Below are 16,502 nucleotides of genomic sequence, written 5' to 3' on the forward strand. Positions count from 1 at the left end.
CTGGACCTTTTGATGACCAATTGGGCTGCGTTTGCCTTGGGCTCTAGCGTACGGAGAAGCAGAAAGCTATCAAAGGTTTTAAAGTCAAGACTTAGAAAAAGGTTCATGAGAACTTCTCAGAGAGGCAGGAAATCTGTGGTAAAACACAGGAAGTCACTTGTCTTTTTTTAATCTGCATAGAGTTTGGAGGAGCTGCTGCCGGAGATGAGGTCAGGAAAGCTCTTCTTTGCAGATCATAGGCAGACACCTTGCAGCTCCCCAAGGCAAGGGCATGGAGGTCCAGGTGGTGTTTTGTGTCAGTGATCTTCATTCCTCCTATGTCAGATGGAGGAAAAGTGTTTTCAGGACTCATTGTGAAACTGTATGTGCAAATCTGTTTGCTTTAAACCTATTTAGTGGAGTTTTGGGTGCTGGTGCACTTCAACCAGTTTCTACTGGTCCCTCAGCTTCCCTAAGGAAGTATTGTTTAAAAAGATCCATCTCCTGAAAGACCAAGACATCCCATATCACTAGGACAACTTAATTTGTCCTATCAGTGAACTTCAGTATTGTCACTTCTAGCTAACAGAGGTTTTCAGGATCCCAGAAGCAGGGCTCAGCAAATGACACTGGTGGTTCAGGGAGGAGTCTGGGCTTGCTTAGACACAGGGACTCTAGGATCTGGGTAGCCTGCAGATGAGACACACTAAGAGCCTTCCAACACAATTTGCTGCAGGGATGAAGGTAAATAGTGGCAAAGAAACTGTTCTTCCTTATCAAGAAAGAGAAGGGCGTAGGAATAGGCTAGACAAAAGTTCTTAAGTAAAATAGATTGTGCAGTATTTAATCTATAATCTGTTTTACTCAAGTAATTTGTTTGATTTGATTTTATGACAGCAGGTGTAGCTGAAGTCACAATTGTTGTAGAGGCATTTACCAAGGGAACTGTAGTCTGAAGAATGAGATCCAGTTGCCTTTGGTTCCCAGCTCACTTGTTAGCATGCTTGATGATGTTTTTCTGCCTTGAGACCATGGATCTTGGAAGCCCAATAGCCCTTGAGTAAAACGGATGTGGCAATTTTCTAACAGCTTTCAGAAGTGGGCAGTGGTGACACTAACACAAGTGACATCAGTTTTAGTCAGCTGCTGGTCCTCTGTACACAGGAAATTTTTTGAAGTCCTTTTCATAGTGAATCAGAGAGGAAACCACATTGGGAAAAATTGATTGCCATGAAGTGGAAATTCTTTATTTACATCAACTTCATTCTCACCTTTAAAAAAACCAAAAGCCTTTATCTTCAAAGGAAGAGTGTGCCCTGGACAGCTGTAACTGTACCTGAACTAGTGCTAATTCTTGGTACAGGCAGGGAAATTTTTGGTGTATCTTGGTCCATGCTCATGAAGAGTTAATCAGCTGCATATCACAGCTTTGAGCAAGAGGTTCTGCCTGCTTTGCGGATCTGCCATGTCAGTCACTCAAAAGGCTGGAAAAAAAGATGCTATTTTCTGCCTCTTGCCACTCCAGTCCTGTTTACCCCACTGGCACTGTGATTGCCAGAGGGATGCAAGATGTGGTCTCGCCACTGGTGCAGCCCTTTTAAAGCCTTTTTCTGCAAAGCCCTTCTTGTACCGTGGAGCTTGGAGATTAATTTTTCTACAGCCGGCTTCTCCAGGGGAAGATGGAATTGCTAAGAATGCAAATCTGCTATTCCCCCTCCATGTAGTTAGTATCACACACGCAGTTTGTCTTTTTGGTTTTTAGTAGCCATTAACTGTATTTTAAGATGTTAAAATACCTAGAAGCAATGCCGATCTGCTGATGAAGCCGTAGGTGTTTCAGCATCTGCTGCTCGGGGTTTTTAGGACCGCTCCCGTGCAGGTCAAGGTCCAGCGGCAATTTCATCGGCCAAAGGCGAAAATAACAACCACCGCGGAGTAAAGTTTCTCCCCTTCCCCTCCCTCCTCCCCCTGCTCTCCCCAGCCGCTGATGCTCCTCACCCTCCCGAGGGAGGGATGCTCCCGCACCCCGGCCAGCATCCACCGCCCCTTTTAAGAAGGATGGCGAGAGGAGGAGGCTTGCTAAAAATACCGCCCTATGCTGCGGGAGCGTGCGGGACCCGGCGGGCCGGGCCGCCCGGGTGCGCAGTGAGCGCGCAGTGAGCGCGCCCGGGTGCGCAGTGAGCGCGCAGTGAGCGCGCCGCAGTGCGCGGCTGCACCGAGCGGGCCGCGCCGCAGGGATGCTCGCCCCGCTCCTGGGCTCCGCGGGCTCCGGCTGGCTGCTGCTGGGTGAGTGCTTCCCCCTCACCACCCCCCCCCCAAAAAAAAAACCGTCCCCCCCCACCCCCTCCGGCTCCTCTCGCTGCTTCCCAGTTCCCTTCCCCGCAGCGTGCGGGGAAATACCGGCCCGGAGCCCTCTGACACCAGCTCTGCTTTCCAGGCTCCCCCCCCCCCCCCCCCCTAGCTCCTCGACCCTCTCCCCTGCGCCGGAGTCAAGGGTATTTTCAAAGGTTTGGAAGGGAGAAGGCAGGCGGGAGCGCGCACTGGATAGCAAAGATGGCAAGGGGATACGGTGCTGCATGCGTGCGAGTCGGCCGCCGGCACAATGAGATGGTGTTGCACGGCGGTACAGCCAGCTCAGCTGAAAATGCATTACATAATTCCTCTCAAATCATCCTGCCGGTTGATTCGGTCGGGCCATCTTCGGCAAATTCGTGAGGGAGCTTTGTTTGTAGGGGGTATGTGAAATAGGGCAGCGCGCTTGGACGCGCGTGTGTGTGCGCGCGCTTGTGCGTTACAGCTGTTGGGCAGGGGGTGATGGTGAATCCCATTGTTCCGTGGGCAGGAGGTAACGATCCAAAGTGTGTCCGGATTAGAAAATTATTGCAAGTCTGAAACAGGAGGTTCTCTGTAAGGTGTTTAAAGGCTCAGCTTGATCTTGATCTGCTGCACTGATTCAAAATCAAGTCCTTTGAACCGGTGTGAAGTGTCTTTCCTAAGGAAAGGTAACGTTCAATGTCTGTGCTGTTTCCCCCTTTATCTGTCAAACAGCTTTCCTCTAGACAGGCAGACTTGCAAGGGGAAGAAGTACAAAGGGCAAATGATTTTAGAAGACAGCATCTTTGCATCATTAGGTAAATATTCTCGGGGGGGGGGAGGGTTGCCAAGAATGGAAAACATTGTAATTATTTATGTTCGTATCTACTCGCTATTTTTGATTATGAAAAGGGATGTTTCACACTGAAAAAAATGGGAACCTAGTATCACTGGCCTGAATTTTGTCTCTGAAAATATCCTGGTGGCTTCCGTTAAAGTCAGTGGGCTTACAGCTGCTTATATCAGCAGCTTGAATCAGCTGCTTTTGAACTGTAGCAAAACTCATGTAGCGCAAATATGGCCCGAAGGGAATTACGTGGGTGAATCAGAAAGCAGGACTTGGCTCGGAGGCTGCAGGCAAGTGTTTGTTACAGTATTTTGGGCCCCAAGGCCTCAGGGACTGCTCTCGGCTCTGTTACTGGATGTACCAAGCTTGTTTATGACAACGGGAGGAGAACTGGGCCTGCTGGGAACGGGTCTCCTGTGCGAGCGCCTGCTCTGAGGCCTCCACGTCCACCCTGCGGTATTGATCCCTGTGCCTCCCACCTCGGTGTTTACTCTGCTGCGTCCAAACACATCTCCCTTGTGCATCCAGCTATCCCGAAGTGTGTGTCCGTTCAGGTGCGGCTCTGACTCATGGCTTCCCTTAACGCCATGCTCATCTTATTTTAGTGTGGACCGTGACTTTAGCCCAACGTTTTGATCTACAGAATAGGTGCCCTGGGAAGACAGATGTATTGTTATTGCCATTTGCAGCGGCACTCTGGGGAGCAGCCGAGGTGGATATCAACACAGGTCACCTGTGGGAGATGGATCCCACTGGAGAGGCGAGGGCCCTGCCTGACCCGGCAGCGTGGCACTTGCTCAGCCGTGTGCCCGTGGTTGCTGCTGTCACGCACGGTCTCGGTTTTCTGGTGGCCCCATCCCCTCAGACACCGCTCCGTGCTGCAAAGGAGTCACAGCGGCTGTGCTGCTTTACTGAACAAGGGGCTCCTCGGCTGTCACAGCCCAGCGCGGTGCTCTTGTTTGTTTTGAATTAATTTCTGGCATCGTTACAAAGGTTTTGACTAGTTGAGAACAGGTCTATAATGTTCACCTCAATGAAGTAGTGGTAGAAGTCAGAGAGAGACAGAGCTACTTATTTCCTAATGTGCAGGCTGGGATGGTCTGATGGATGCACAGAGTGATCTAGTAAAATAAAACAAACAAGCCCAACAACAAATCCCCCTGGGGATTTGCACATTGGGCTGATTTGGTTGAAGCAGTACAAGGTTAGAGTTTACCCCTTGCTCCTCTCCCCTTCAGTAAAAGTAGGAGGTCCCAGAGACCCCTCTGCTCTTCTCTTTCCCCCTCATTTCATGTGACTGCAGCCCTGAGCCGCTCACCCGCCCCGTGAGTCCTGTCTTACAGCGAGGAAGAGGAGGGTTTGCTCTCCTGACTCCTGGCAGCTGCTGGAGGCCCCGGCAGGCACCCGTGTGCGGAGGCACAAGAAGGGAATTCTGCCGTCACGGTGTCCCTTCTCCTCCCTGGCACCAGCACATCTCCAAATATTTCAGTGCATGTTTGCAGAGGAAGCAGGAGGTTCATCTGGTGTTGCAAGAGACTTCTACAGTCCCTCTTCTGAACCCGGCTCTCGCGCTGTGACACAGGAGTCCTTGATGATGCCCTGAAATTCAGGTCTCTGGATAAGAAATATTTCCTGCTGTGCTTTGTGTATGAAACAGAGCAGACGCCCAAGGCTGCTTAGACCAGCCCGTGGAGTGCTGGCTGCTGCACAAGAGGCAAAGCCTGCGTTATTTGATGAGGTATATTTAGTTGCTTTTATTCTCCATCCCTCTATTACTGCTCCATTTGAACAGTTGCTAGATACCATCAAAAGGATAGAGTAAATGTGTTTGGATTTCCCTGCTTGCTTGCAGGGAAAGACAGCACATAGCAATTTTTCTCTGCTGCTCTGGACTAATCTAGACATTTATTTGATTCTTGTCTCCACGCTACTATGGATATTACAAATATATTCAAGTAATGAAAAAAAGGAGAAAATCTTTGAAGACAGATGGTAAACTGAATTAACTGAATACCCACAGAAATAGGAAAGCTGACTTGGGGGAAAGCCAGGAACAAAGAAATACAACATTACATCAGTAAGAATATAATTGCCGTTGTTTTGACGTCACCAAACACTGCAGAGCACCACAGGGTTTAAACCTTTCCTTGTTATTACATTTCTGAGAGCTCTTGGAGAGAAATGCCAGCGTCTTTCTTCTTCATCACTGCAGGGTTGCAACCGGCACCTGAATAACTTGTAGCTAACTAAAGGCAAGTCCGGGCGAGACTGAAGAAGCAATGGTAGGTAACACTACAGAGGCATTTACCTCTCGATAGATGTGCAGGCATCCAGGGCAGCTCTTTTCCCGTGGCTTTTTTCTTGGCTTTGCTAGATTATTTCTTCATACAGACCCAAACAAAATTATCGACTTAATCACCCTCTTTCTGATCAGAAACAAACAGGAAAGAGGAACATCTATTAATACAATTTTTTATTTTTAAGTGCTCTGCATGTGTTCTTTGGTGATGGATCAATACAAGTAATGAGTTTCTTCCATCACTGCTATTTATGTCTCTTGTGCTATGGTGCGAAGCCAAAGCCCTGCAGGTCCTTGGCACCGGGGTCCCTCTGTCCCTGCTGCAGGTGCCAGGAGCACGGGCAGCTCTGAGGAGGGCCACCCGCAGTGCTCCCCTCCTGCAGCTCTCCGGCCTTGGCCCCTCCGGACAAGATACCAGTGTCCAAACTGCTTTGGCCTCGCTCCTCCTCTCCCTCTGAACAGGAGGGCTTACAGCACTAGTGAACCTAGATACCCTCCTACCCTGGAAACCAGTCAAACGCAGTGAAGTAAGGTATACCAGGGAGCACGTGGCTTTAAAATATGGATAAATATGCTTGAAATATATCTGTAAAATCCATGAAACCCCAGTGGGAGCCCTCGCGCTCCGTTCTGCACTTTCCTGTAGTTTGCTGTGAGCCATGCCTGGCTCTCCTGGGGCTTCTCTTCCCAGACATGCTGATTCAGAGTCTTTGCAAATCCTTTTTCGGAGACTCCGAGGAACTTAGCATTGATACCGTACAGCGTGGTATGAGTAAATGTTTTGCTGGGCTCGGATTGATTGCCATAGTGTGCTATCAGCGCTTATTGATGACAAGTCATTTACTGTGTCAAATCCTCCTTTCACCGTAAACATTGTCACGGAGCCTTCAAGGTGACCTGTGGCTGGTGGGGAAGCAGGCGAGGCCGAGGGGGAGGCTTTACCTGATTTTGCATCTTCCTTATGCTCTGTATATAGACAAAATTATAAATATTTTACCATTCTGCTGGAGACTATGCTATGGAAAACTTGGTGGCTGGTGGTGAGAAAGGGTAAGACACTGAGATGAGTGGGGATTTTTAGTCAGGAAAGGGTTTCAAAGCCACAGGGGTAGTTCAGCCCCCGGGCCATCCCCAGGACCCAGAGCTTGTCCCCACACTCCCTGCTGTGGCCATGCTTCGCCCACTCTTTACTCACTGCTTGGGCTTTTACGAGCAGTGCTGCAGCTACAACGTGTAGCAGATGGTTTGGAAAAGTATGGCTAAAAATGCAGCCCCTGTTCAGTGTGGGCTGAGTTCATGGCAGGCTTTGGCAAAACCCTGCAGTAATTCTCCCACAAAACCCAAATATTGCACTTGCTGTCCCAGAAGCTCCCCAGTTAGCCACACAAGGCGCTTTTCTGTCTTCCGTGCTGTGTGGTATACCACTCTCAAAAATGCGGAAAGAAGATAAAGCCAACTGCCTTGTCCATGTCGTCTTCTTTTGCGCCACAGGAAGAAATTGTCACTTGTCAAAAAAAAAAAAAAAAAAGTATCATTCAGTGGAAATCACCATCTCATTAGGAAACCCCCAATTAAGGGAGGAAAACTCTTTATATTTAGACCTGTGTGCTATGGTGTTGCAAGACTGCAGCTCACATTTCCATTTGCTCAACCATGTGGCTGCTGTGGTGGTGTAGATACAATCTCAGAAACACCACATGTAAACTAGAGTGAACAGTTTCCACTTCATTACTGCAAAATCAGTGTCAGATGGGTTGGCCTCGGTGAGGCCAAGGGGCTCCAGAGATACCTGGAGTTTGTTACGTGGCTTTGCAGGTCAACCATGTCACTTGGCCTCGGGAGCAGCGGTTCCTGTCCGATGGGAATGCTGCACCAGCAGTCAGATACCGGGTGATTCAGAAAAATAACAACCCCGGAGAAGGGTCTTTTCTCCACTATAGCCTGTGGCTGAGGCGGTTACCTATGTAAGCCCATTGTGTAGTGGCCAAACTCCAAGACAGCCTTCACCACTCTCGCTCCTGAGGGTTTTGGTGACGGTAGGAAGGAGGGGAGCACCAGTCCCAAACCTGGGAACGGGCACCCTGATGCTCCATCAGGACGCCTGGGGCTGTGCTTTAACCACAGATGAAGGACGGCCACTTCAAGGCTATCAGCCTGATCACAGTCACCGCAAAGCCTTCGTTTCTGAGATGCATCTTTGGGTCTGGAAGCACAAGTGCTGGGGTAGCAGGGACCTGGTGTGGGGTGCCACCTCGGCTGGCCCTTCCACAGAAATGTGACCCTCCCTGCTTGTGAACGCGCTTTCAGTTTGGAAAGTTGTTCTAGAAACTTTTGCTCTGAATTCTTCCAACTTTCAGCTTAGATTTGCTTATGACTAACGTAGGTCCTGCTTGTTTGGATGCCAGCGTGATGTCTCAGCCAAGCCAGTTGTTTTCTTGTGATGTTTCCTTCCCGACCCACAGCCCAGCCTCCTCTCTGAGAACGTTGCCCACGTGGCAGCTCTCTGCCTCCGTCCTGCCTGCTCCCGGGGCCGGGGCCCCTCTCCAGCCTGGCAGCTTTTCCCTCTGGAAAGGATGGGTTTCTCCTGCTGCGGAGAGCACAGGCGGTGCGTGGCTGGGTGCAGAGGGCACCACGGCTCCCTTTGGGCCGCCGCTTGATCTGTCGTCGGACGGAAAGCTGCGCAGCCTTCCTTTCCTGGGCTAAGCAAGCCAAGCTGCTGCATTTGTCACAGCCGAGAAGAAAAGGGTCTAAGATGACCTTTCCTTCTCCCACCAGCCATTGAGAAATTGAGGCTGCGTTGCCCCCGTGCACAAGCTAGAGCAGCCCCCGGGCTGCGCTGCCCCGCCTGCGCTGGTGATGGAGAGATGGAGGCTCAGGAACAGCCTCATCGGGGAAAGACATGCAAGTGTGTCTGCACGGCGAGGGTCACAGCCACACTCCCCTCCACCTCCAGAGCAGCAAGCAACTCCTTTCCCAGGGCTACCAAATCCCTAAAATCAGGTCAATGAGCAATACAGACGTTGCGGTGATCACCGGGGTGTCCCAGCCACTGCTAGATGGCACCAGCTGAGAGCCGCAGCCGGGGTGTTCACTAAACTGGGATTAATTTTTTTTTCTCTCCAAGGGCAAGTATGAGCTGGTAGGCACAGGAACCAGAACTGAAATTGCTAAGCTGATTTAATTTAACTTTTTTTTTTTTTCCTTTGAAAAAGTATCTAGAAAAAGAGTAAATCATTCTGCTGTTGATTTAAATGAATTGGAAGTGATCTAAGCCAAACTTGCACTGAAATTGCGAAAGATGTGAATGATGCAGATTTAAATGTGATTTCTGCAGGGAATAGTATTTAGGTATAAAAAGCGGAAAGAACATTATTTAGAGCTTGTTTCAAGATTGTTTCCAATGGCAGAGAAAAAAGACAAATATACTAAATCCCTCTTGAAATATTAAATGTACTTTACTTTGTATGTCCAACACAGTTCAGTTTTAGGTAGGCCCATTCTCCGTAAGTCCAGATGACCTAAATCAGATTTTTTTTGTTCTTCCACAAAATGTTCCAATAACTCCTTCGAGCAGCCCACTTGGGAAAGGATACCTGAGTGGTACCACTGAACCTTTGAGATGAGATTGATTCCCACGGGGCCGCGGTCTCTGCGGGTCCGTCCCCCTCCTGACTCACCTGGTTTTATTCTGCCTGGAAAGGGGTTTTTTTGGTGGTGATTTGGGGTTTTTTTGTGCCGGCCGAGCTCAGCCTTTGCCCGGCCAGGCAAATTCCCGCAGCTGAGAGGCTGCTGAGGGTGGTGTGATGCTCTGACCTGCCAACAACAATCCCGGGCTGTGTTTCCTTTCGGAAAAAGACATTTGCATATCCTCTATTCACTTTATTTGGTTAAATACATTTGAAAAGGCAAAAGCTCTGGGTCACTAAGACTAAAGAATGAGCTGTCTGAGGGCCTCCCCCCCACCTTAACTCTTTGAAACCTTGCTCCAGTGTCTGAGACACACACGTCTTAAAATAAATACCCAGAAAGGGGGATTTAAAGGCTGCTTTTGCAGCAGGGAAGGGGAAGGGGGCTGGAGATGGGAAAAAGCCTGCCAGCAAGGAGGCAGCAGAAAGGTGCCATGTACCTCTGAACTGAAAATTCGCTTATGTGCAGGCGCAGACTTGGGGACAGTTTTCAAAATCTAGCACGGGCAGAAAGGTCTTCGTGGGGACCTGAAAATATCTGTGAAAATGGGAGAGCAAAAGCAAGTTACAGCAGTGCCAGGCCCAGAAACACACTGCATGCTGCAGGGTGTGAAAATCAGAAAGTGGAACTGACTAGAAACAAAAATACAAATAACCTAATTGCTGCTTTAGTTAACAAAAAAAACCCCAAACCCCGAAACCCCAAACAAACCCCAAACCCTAAAGCAACAGCAAAGATCCTGAAACATAACCCAAATGTTTAAAAACATTCAAACAATGTAACCACTTGTTATTACTGTTAGAAGAAAGAAAGTTTCAGCAAAGTATTTAACTGAATGTTTAAGGACATCTCAAATCACAGCCCAACCACAGATTTCTCAAAAAACCTTCTGTGAGATGATGCCAATCCCCAATTTTCCCCCATTTTCTGGTGCAGTGCCAGGCCCTCGCTGCTGGCGGTACTGGAGCTGGGTGCGGGCTGAGGTTGGGGTCTGTGGCTGGTGGGTGCCAGCCCTGTTGATGTGCCAGGAGGCAGAAAGGAGCCCCTTGGACCGGGGCAGGATTCGGCCCCTGCACCTCACTGCGTGCTGCACCCACCGCGCTCAGCTGCAAAATGGAGACTGTGCTTCTGGGTGCCTGTAAACTGTTTTGAGGATGACAGCTGGGAAGAGATGCATAAGCAATAAAATCATCATCATGGGTTTATTTTTGTTCCTCTGCCATCCATTGGCATCCCTGCGGTGTAAGGAAATTGAGGGCTAGAGGGAGAGCAGGCAGAAACGCTTGCCTGGTAGCCTCATATTAGTGTTCCTAATTATTGAATTAATCCTCTATTCATACAGTATGCTTTCTTCCTGCTGCGCTTCGTAAGTGGTCAAAAATATATGCTGTATAGTCAATACAAGCATAATATCTGACCAGAAGACATAGAAAGAAAAAAGAGACTGCTAAAAAGAAACATGAGGGAGTACAGTTCCCCCATCTTTTACATGACTTTCATTATTTTAATTAGTGGCTGTTTTTTATTTCTAGTCATGGCAGGATTTTCCATGGATGGGCCTTAAGGAACGTAGAGCTACTCTTGGCAGATTTCTGTTCAGTAACTGAAGCTATTGCCCTGGGTTATGGGACCATCCTGAAAGATGAAGCAGCAGTTTTTATGGAGTTATCCTCAGAATTTGGAAGCGCCGTGTGGGACTCTGGGCTGTGGAGTGATGAAAGCCCAGGACCTCACAGGCCAGCTCTGAGCCTGGTGTGATTTCCTGGTGGTACAGCTTTGGTTAGCTGCTCTGATGGCTCTGCCTCCTCCTGGCTATAAGCATCACTCTGTTTAAAATTCAACCTTAATCTGTGTTTCTCATGAATTCTAACTGTAAGCATTAAAAGCACTGTGACTTACTGATACAATTTTTTTTTATTTTTCCTGGACAGGTGGGGTCTCAGCCAAATCCCATAAAAGTCCTTTGAAGTCTTTCCATTGATTTTACTGGTAGTTGGATCTCACTGGGCTTTAGACTGAGCAGTAATCAGCACAAAAGGTGAAGTCTTCTTTCCGTTGTACTTGTAGAGTATGAACAACCCTGCTACTTAGCACTCTAAGGTGAGGGTCAGTTTTGGACAGCTTTCTACAGAAACCGAAGTCACCCGAGTCCTGGTTTGAAGCACAAAGGGCTCTGTAGCTCCTCTTGCCGTGGCCGGGTCCCGGGTGCTCAGCACCTCCGGGCTCAGCCCCGCCAGCCCTCAGCTTCATGTTCTGCAGAGCACAGCTAATACATCTGCAGGAGGCTCTCACACATACTTGAACTGTCCTCTGAGTTCCAGTGCCAAAGGCCCTTAGAGCAAAACCCTGTTTATGGTGAACTGCTTGCTTTTCCTCAGCTGCGTGTCCAAAAAAGGAGGTTGTCTTGCCGTAAAAAGCTCTCCCCATTACTCTGCTCAGCAAAGCACCTGGCAGAAAATGCCGGGGCATTGGGGAAGCTTTTATTCTGTGCCTTACTTAGAGTGTGCTTACATCTATCTTCCCTTAAGGTAGGAAGCCTAAATCCAGTTTCCTCCCTTTGTTCTCTCTCGTATTTCTCCTGTGGTTGTTCCAGCAAGCGAGTCCTTATGCTCTATGTATGTGCAACAAAAGCAAGACAAGATAATGGGAATAACTGCTCAGGGAATTTACCAGGGAGGTAGAAGGGTCCGAAGCTTGTCCCGAAACACTTGCTTTACTGAAGCCCTCCACCTTTGCTGAGGGTATATTGCCCACTGTGAGCTCCACGGAGCTAGGCAAGAGCACCCCTTAACAACAGGTGCTTGAAAGAAGACCTCTTCTAAATAAATGCAGCACAGTAACTTGGTTTTAATCCAATATTTATTTAAAGTCAGTATTCCCACATCCCCTCTGGAGCACTCCATCATGAACACAACTGTGTTGCATCCATGGGCTACAGGCACCCAAGGGCCCAGCCAGCCCGGGGCTGCTCACACACCTGAAGTATTTTCCTGATTACAGAGTTTCTGTGAAGCTGTGGCTCATAAGGAACAAAGGGGCAAGAATCTGAGCTGGTGAATATTGTTGGGGTCCCATTAAGCCAGCACTGTGATGCTGATTTACACCTGCAGACCATTTAGGCCAGTACTCCCTGCCCTACCCTGGCAATTTTATGAATTAAGCCTGATTGCAGAATATCCACATGTGAGCCAAACAAGTGATGTTTGACAAGCTTGCCTGAAATCTCATTAAAGATTCTCTTCATTCCTGAGTGTTAAGTGTTCTTTGAGAATTCTCCACTACGCACTCCACGTGCTCAGTATCGCAAGTACAATTTAGTAAGGGTCAGACAGAAACTTTCTTAACTATGATAATAGTAAAAGAGTGTTCAGGCAGCATCTCCCCCTCTGCTCCGCTCTTCTCTGCCAAATGAATGTGGAGATCTAGCCTATATACAGTTTCAGGGAAAAAAGAAAGAGGTGAGGAAAACAGTAATTTCAATGTTAACAAAGCCAGGTATCGATCCCTGGGAGGGATGGACTCCTCAAGTGACTTGCTTGACTGCCACAATTCTAAGAAGGAGTAGAATAGTAAATAAGGTGGTGATACGGAGAGAGGGTCCTGGTGGGGCCCAGAGGAGTGGCCCACCCAGGGTTATCTTTGCTCAGAAGTGGGGAGTTGGAAGCAATCAGAGACTGTTAGCTTTCAGTTGAAAGGCATGTTCTTTTAGTTAGGGTAAACGTCTTAGCCAGACCTCTCAAACCTTAAATATTAATAATTTTTACCACCACAAATGAATTGGAAAGTTTTTGTTTTGTTATTATCAGTGTAAATTAGCAAAACCTGGTTTTGGCTCAAATGCCAGGTTTTTTTCTTTGCTTTTAATATATGTAACAGTGTAAGGATGATGTTGGCAATAGTTATTCTCTTGCTATTTTGTTGATTCAGATGATTTACATTTATTCTACTCAAGCTATGAAGTTTCTCATTTAGCAGACTAGGACTGGCAACGCAGGCTTTCTCAGCGTCAGAAACTTCATTTTACGCTGGCTTTTCCCAAAGGGGGAAAAAAAAAAAAATTACGCCCTCTTTCATTTTAAACTGAGCATTTGCAGGAAGGCTTTGCAGTTTCACATCCCAAAACCTTTCCTCGAGCCTGTTAGGAGCCGTAAAGCTTCCAGTATGACAAAGAGACGTGTCAAACCCATGCAATATTCAGTAGCAGAAGGGGTGAGCCTTGCCCATCTGCAAGAAACCGGGATGAGGCTCCCACCGCCGGCAACTGGAGCCTCCAGTGCCTCAAGGGTTACACTGGAGCGCTGCTGCTGCTGTGCTAATACGGCTTAAGCTGATATTAGCCAAGCTTAACTTCTTTCAGCAGTTTGCAGATGGGAAGGGGTGGGACGTCCCGGAGTCAGCAGTTCTCCAACAAGTCCAGGAACGGCAGCTCCGCCGCCGGGAGCCCCGGCCATGAGCTGACTGCCTGCGCCGGGAGGGGGGAGACCGGCTTCCCCTCCACCTGGTGAGTCCCCGGCTGGGGGTTTTTTTCCTATTTTTTACTATTCTTCTTGAAATCCGCGTGAGGAGCCGGGGTGGCTCCGGGCGGGACCCCGGGGGGGGCTTCGCCCAGCCCCGGGGTGACCGCAGAGGCTCTGCGGGTGTTGGGCTCCGGGGTGCTGAGCAAAAAAAAGAAAAACCCCCAAAAGGGGTGTGGGAGCTCCCTCTGTGCAGAGAGGGACCCCACGGGTGCTGCTGCTGCGGGAAAAGGTGGTCTCGGCTGCGGTTTTGGGTGTTGCAATGCGGGGAGAGCCGGCTGGCAGGATGGGGACGAAACACCAGCACAACCAGAAAGGGTTTGTGGCTTTTGTAGTTTCCTGTTGTTTCAGATGTTTCGAACAGCACTGGAGGGGGGGGGGCTCCAGCCCGGCTTTGGCTGGAGCTCACAGCGCTGCAGGAGGCCGGTCCCGCGTGGGCTGGGGGGCTCCGGGGGTCTGGGCCCCCCCCGAGGTACCCGTGGGCTCAGCGGGGACAGCAGCTCTGCCTGCACCCCGGCCACGCAGCGGGGACAAGGTCCCTTAGGTGCAGAGATGGAGGGTGGTTTCAGGGGCTGCCCTGGGAGGGCTCTGCCAGTTTGGGCTTTATTCCCCCAAACTCCCGGTCCCACGCGTCAGGGCTTGTTTGCGATAGCGGGAGCTCTGCAGAGACCGGCAAACTCGTTTCGTTGTGGTTGACGCCCTGCCAGTTTCTAGGCTTTCTGTATATTGAGTTTCAACCGCGCAGACTTCAGGGTAGGCTCTTTGTGATGGACGTTGCTGCCCGTGGGATCTCCAAACGCCGGTGGCTGCCATGCGCCTTTGCCAAAGCTACGCGGCGGTGGTAGGTTACAAGCATTAAATGTACCGCACGACGCGGTTTCTAATCCAACGCTGTGGATTCACACCTCCTTCACGCACGTAACCATGTGCGTGCTCCATCCACGTGGGAAGAGCCTGCTGGCGCGTGGGCTGCAAAAGCTGACGGGGTGTACCCTGGTGTTAGGCACAGAACGTGGAAACCTTATCTGTAGGCATGCAGTACCCGCTCGGGACGTCGAGTGTGGTTTCTTGCTTGCTGTGTCACATTAGCGCGTGCCAGTCCCCGGTGCGTCCCCATCCTTTGGCATGCAGGGGACAGGTTGGGTTGGGGATGCGAAGAGGATGCTTTCAGGGGTTTCAGAGAGGGTCCTGGAGGGTGGAGGGTCCCTGCTTGTTCCTGGAGGTGTACAGTGTGGCAGGTCAGGCATGGCCACCGGTACAGCTGCCGAGGCGGCTGTGTGCAGCTGCGGGGCCTTCTCGGAAAACCTGCAGAAACCAAACATGGTTATTTGCTGTTTTCCAGCACCGCGAGAGCAGTCCCTAACGCGGTCACTGTTTCTGCAGTAATCAGTCTTTCTACTGGCTTCACGTGCGAGAGACAAACTCAAAGTTATGTTCCTTTAAAAGCACGGTGATATTCTCGCGCGCAGAAAATATGCGGCGATTATTTTGAGAAGCTCTGGCTGTTTGCGGGCACCGTGTGTCGGTGATGACCAAAGGCCGCTGGCGTGGAGCCCGGGCAGGCAGAGGGCACGGCAGGAGCCAGCAGGTCCGTGCAGCCGGTGAAGCTGAACTGGCCGTCCCGCTGCCTGTCCCGCTGCCTTCCGACCTGCAGCGGGAGGAGGGAGTTGCTTTCCTTCGGGTCTTTTGGCACATAACCTGCCTCGTTCTTAACCCTTATTTTCTTGCCCCTTATTGCACTGCAAGGTTGCCAAATAAGCCTCAAGCAACTTTCAAAGCCTTCTTCGGCTGCTAGTTTGTTTTGGGATAAAGCCTGGGCTGGATTCAGGCAGTCATGTTGGATGTGCACAGGGTCTGGATAAAACCCTGCTCTCTCCAGGTGTACTTATACCTTTGGGGTCCCCTCGCTCGGTCCCATCTGTGCCGACAGGGTCCTTCAGAAAAGTGCTACGGCTTGCAGGGCATTTGATTGGTAATTAAACTGGCCTAATTATAGACAGCTTACTCTAAGTGAGGGATACAACTATATTTATTATAGTTAGATCATGACATGACTGTTAGGTTTTTTTTTAAGCTCCCATTTTTGGTGTCATTTTCTAGTTTTGGATTCCAGCATGACAGTCGCAACGCCGTCTTCATGGGCACGTGTTTGACACACAGCAGGCAGAGGGCCTTTTGGTCTGCTCATTGTTCACGTGGCTCTGATTTTACCGTGGTGGCAGGTCAGCAAGTTTTGGAGCTCTTCAAGCTGTAATATTGGCTTAAAGAGAATTGTTCCTTATAACAGAGACAGTGCTTAGCTATTATATGGTACAAGCTAGCAGGTCTTGGCCTCAGTCTATGTCTTTTGCAGCAGCAGATGAAAATCTGCGGTGTGATACTGCATGGGCAGCCTCCTGCAGACAGCAAGGCGCCTGATTTCCAGGATCTTCACGGTCAGAGGCAATGCCAGCTGCGGTTCAGCCTGCTTAGCCCTGCTGCAAACACTTTCTACATAACTATTGATATTACAGATGGCAACACAAAACTGAAATTTGACCAAGTAAGAGTTTCAGTCCGGTCTGAGCTGTCAGCAAAACAACACAGGCTAACACATGGCTGGGAAGTGGTGTACAAAATATTCCTGTTCTTTCCTGTTCTCTGCAGGACTAGCTCTGGGCATGCCACTGCGTCGTCTCTTAAGCGTTATGGAAGGTCTTCTGTTATAAGCTTGTTTAGGTTTCTATGTCGCTTTGGATGATGCCTTCCCGGGGCTGCCACGCCTGCCTGAATGTAAAGCAACGGCCGCGCAGGATGCTCGGAGTGTTATTTAGAAACTACTTTATTCTGGTACTGCCGCCAAAAGAAACAGCAGCAACAAACC

General features: G+C 49.6%; 1 protein-coding gene across 5 annotated transcripts in view; it reads left to right on the plus strand.

Annotated features, from left to right (window-relative positions):
- Window positions 1-2,153: 2,153 nt before the first annotated feature.
- The window catches only part of ACSL6 (acyl-CoA synthetase long chain family member 6), a 58,163-nt gene continuing 43,814 nt past the window's right edge, over window positions 2,154-16,502 (plus strand). For 3 of the 5 annotated variants that reach the window (XM_052816381.1, XM_052816382.1, XM_052816383.1), the window contains exon 1: window positions 2,154-2,265. In XM_052816381.1, coding sequence (XP_052672341.1) covers window positions 2,217-2,265 — 49 coding nt within the window. In that variant the 5' untranslated portion in view covers window positions 2,154-2,216. Of the gene's footprint in view, window positions 2,266-11,056; window positions 11,164-13,505; window positions 13,627-16,502 lie in introns of those variants that run through there. The other 2 variants (XM_052816385.1, XM_052816384.1) reach the window with 2 other exon arrangements.

The sequence above is a fragment of the Harpia harpyja genome, chromosome 20 (genome assembly GCF_026419915.1).
Source record: "Harpia harpyja isolate bHarHar1 chromosome 20, bHarHar1 primary haplotype, whole genome shotgun sequence".
Taxonomy (NCBI): domain Eukaryota; kingdom Metazoa; phylum Chordata; class Aves; order Accipitriformes; family Accipitridae; genus Harpia; species Harpia harpyja.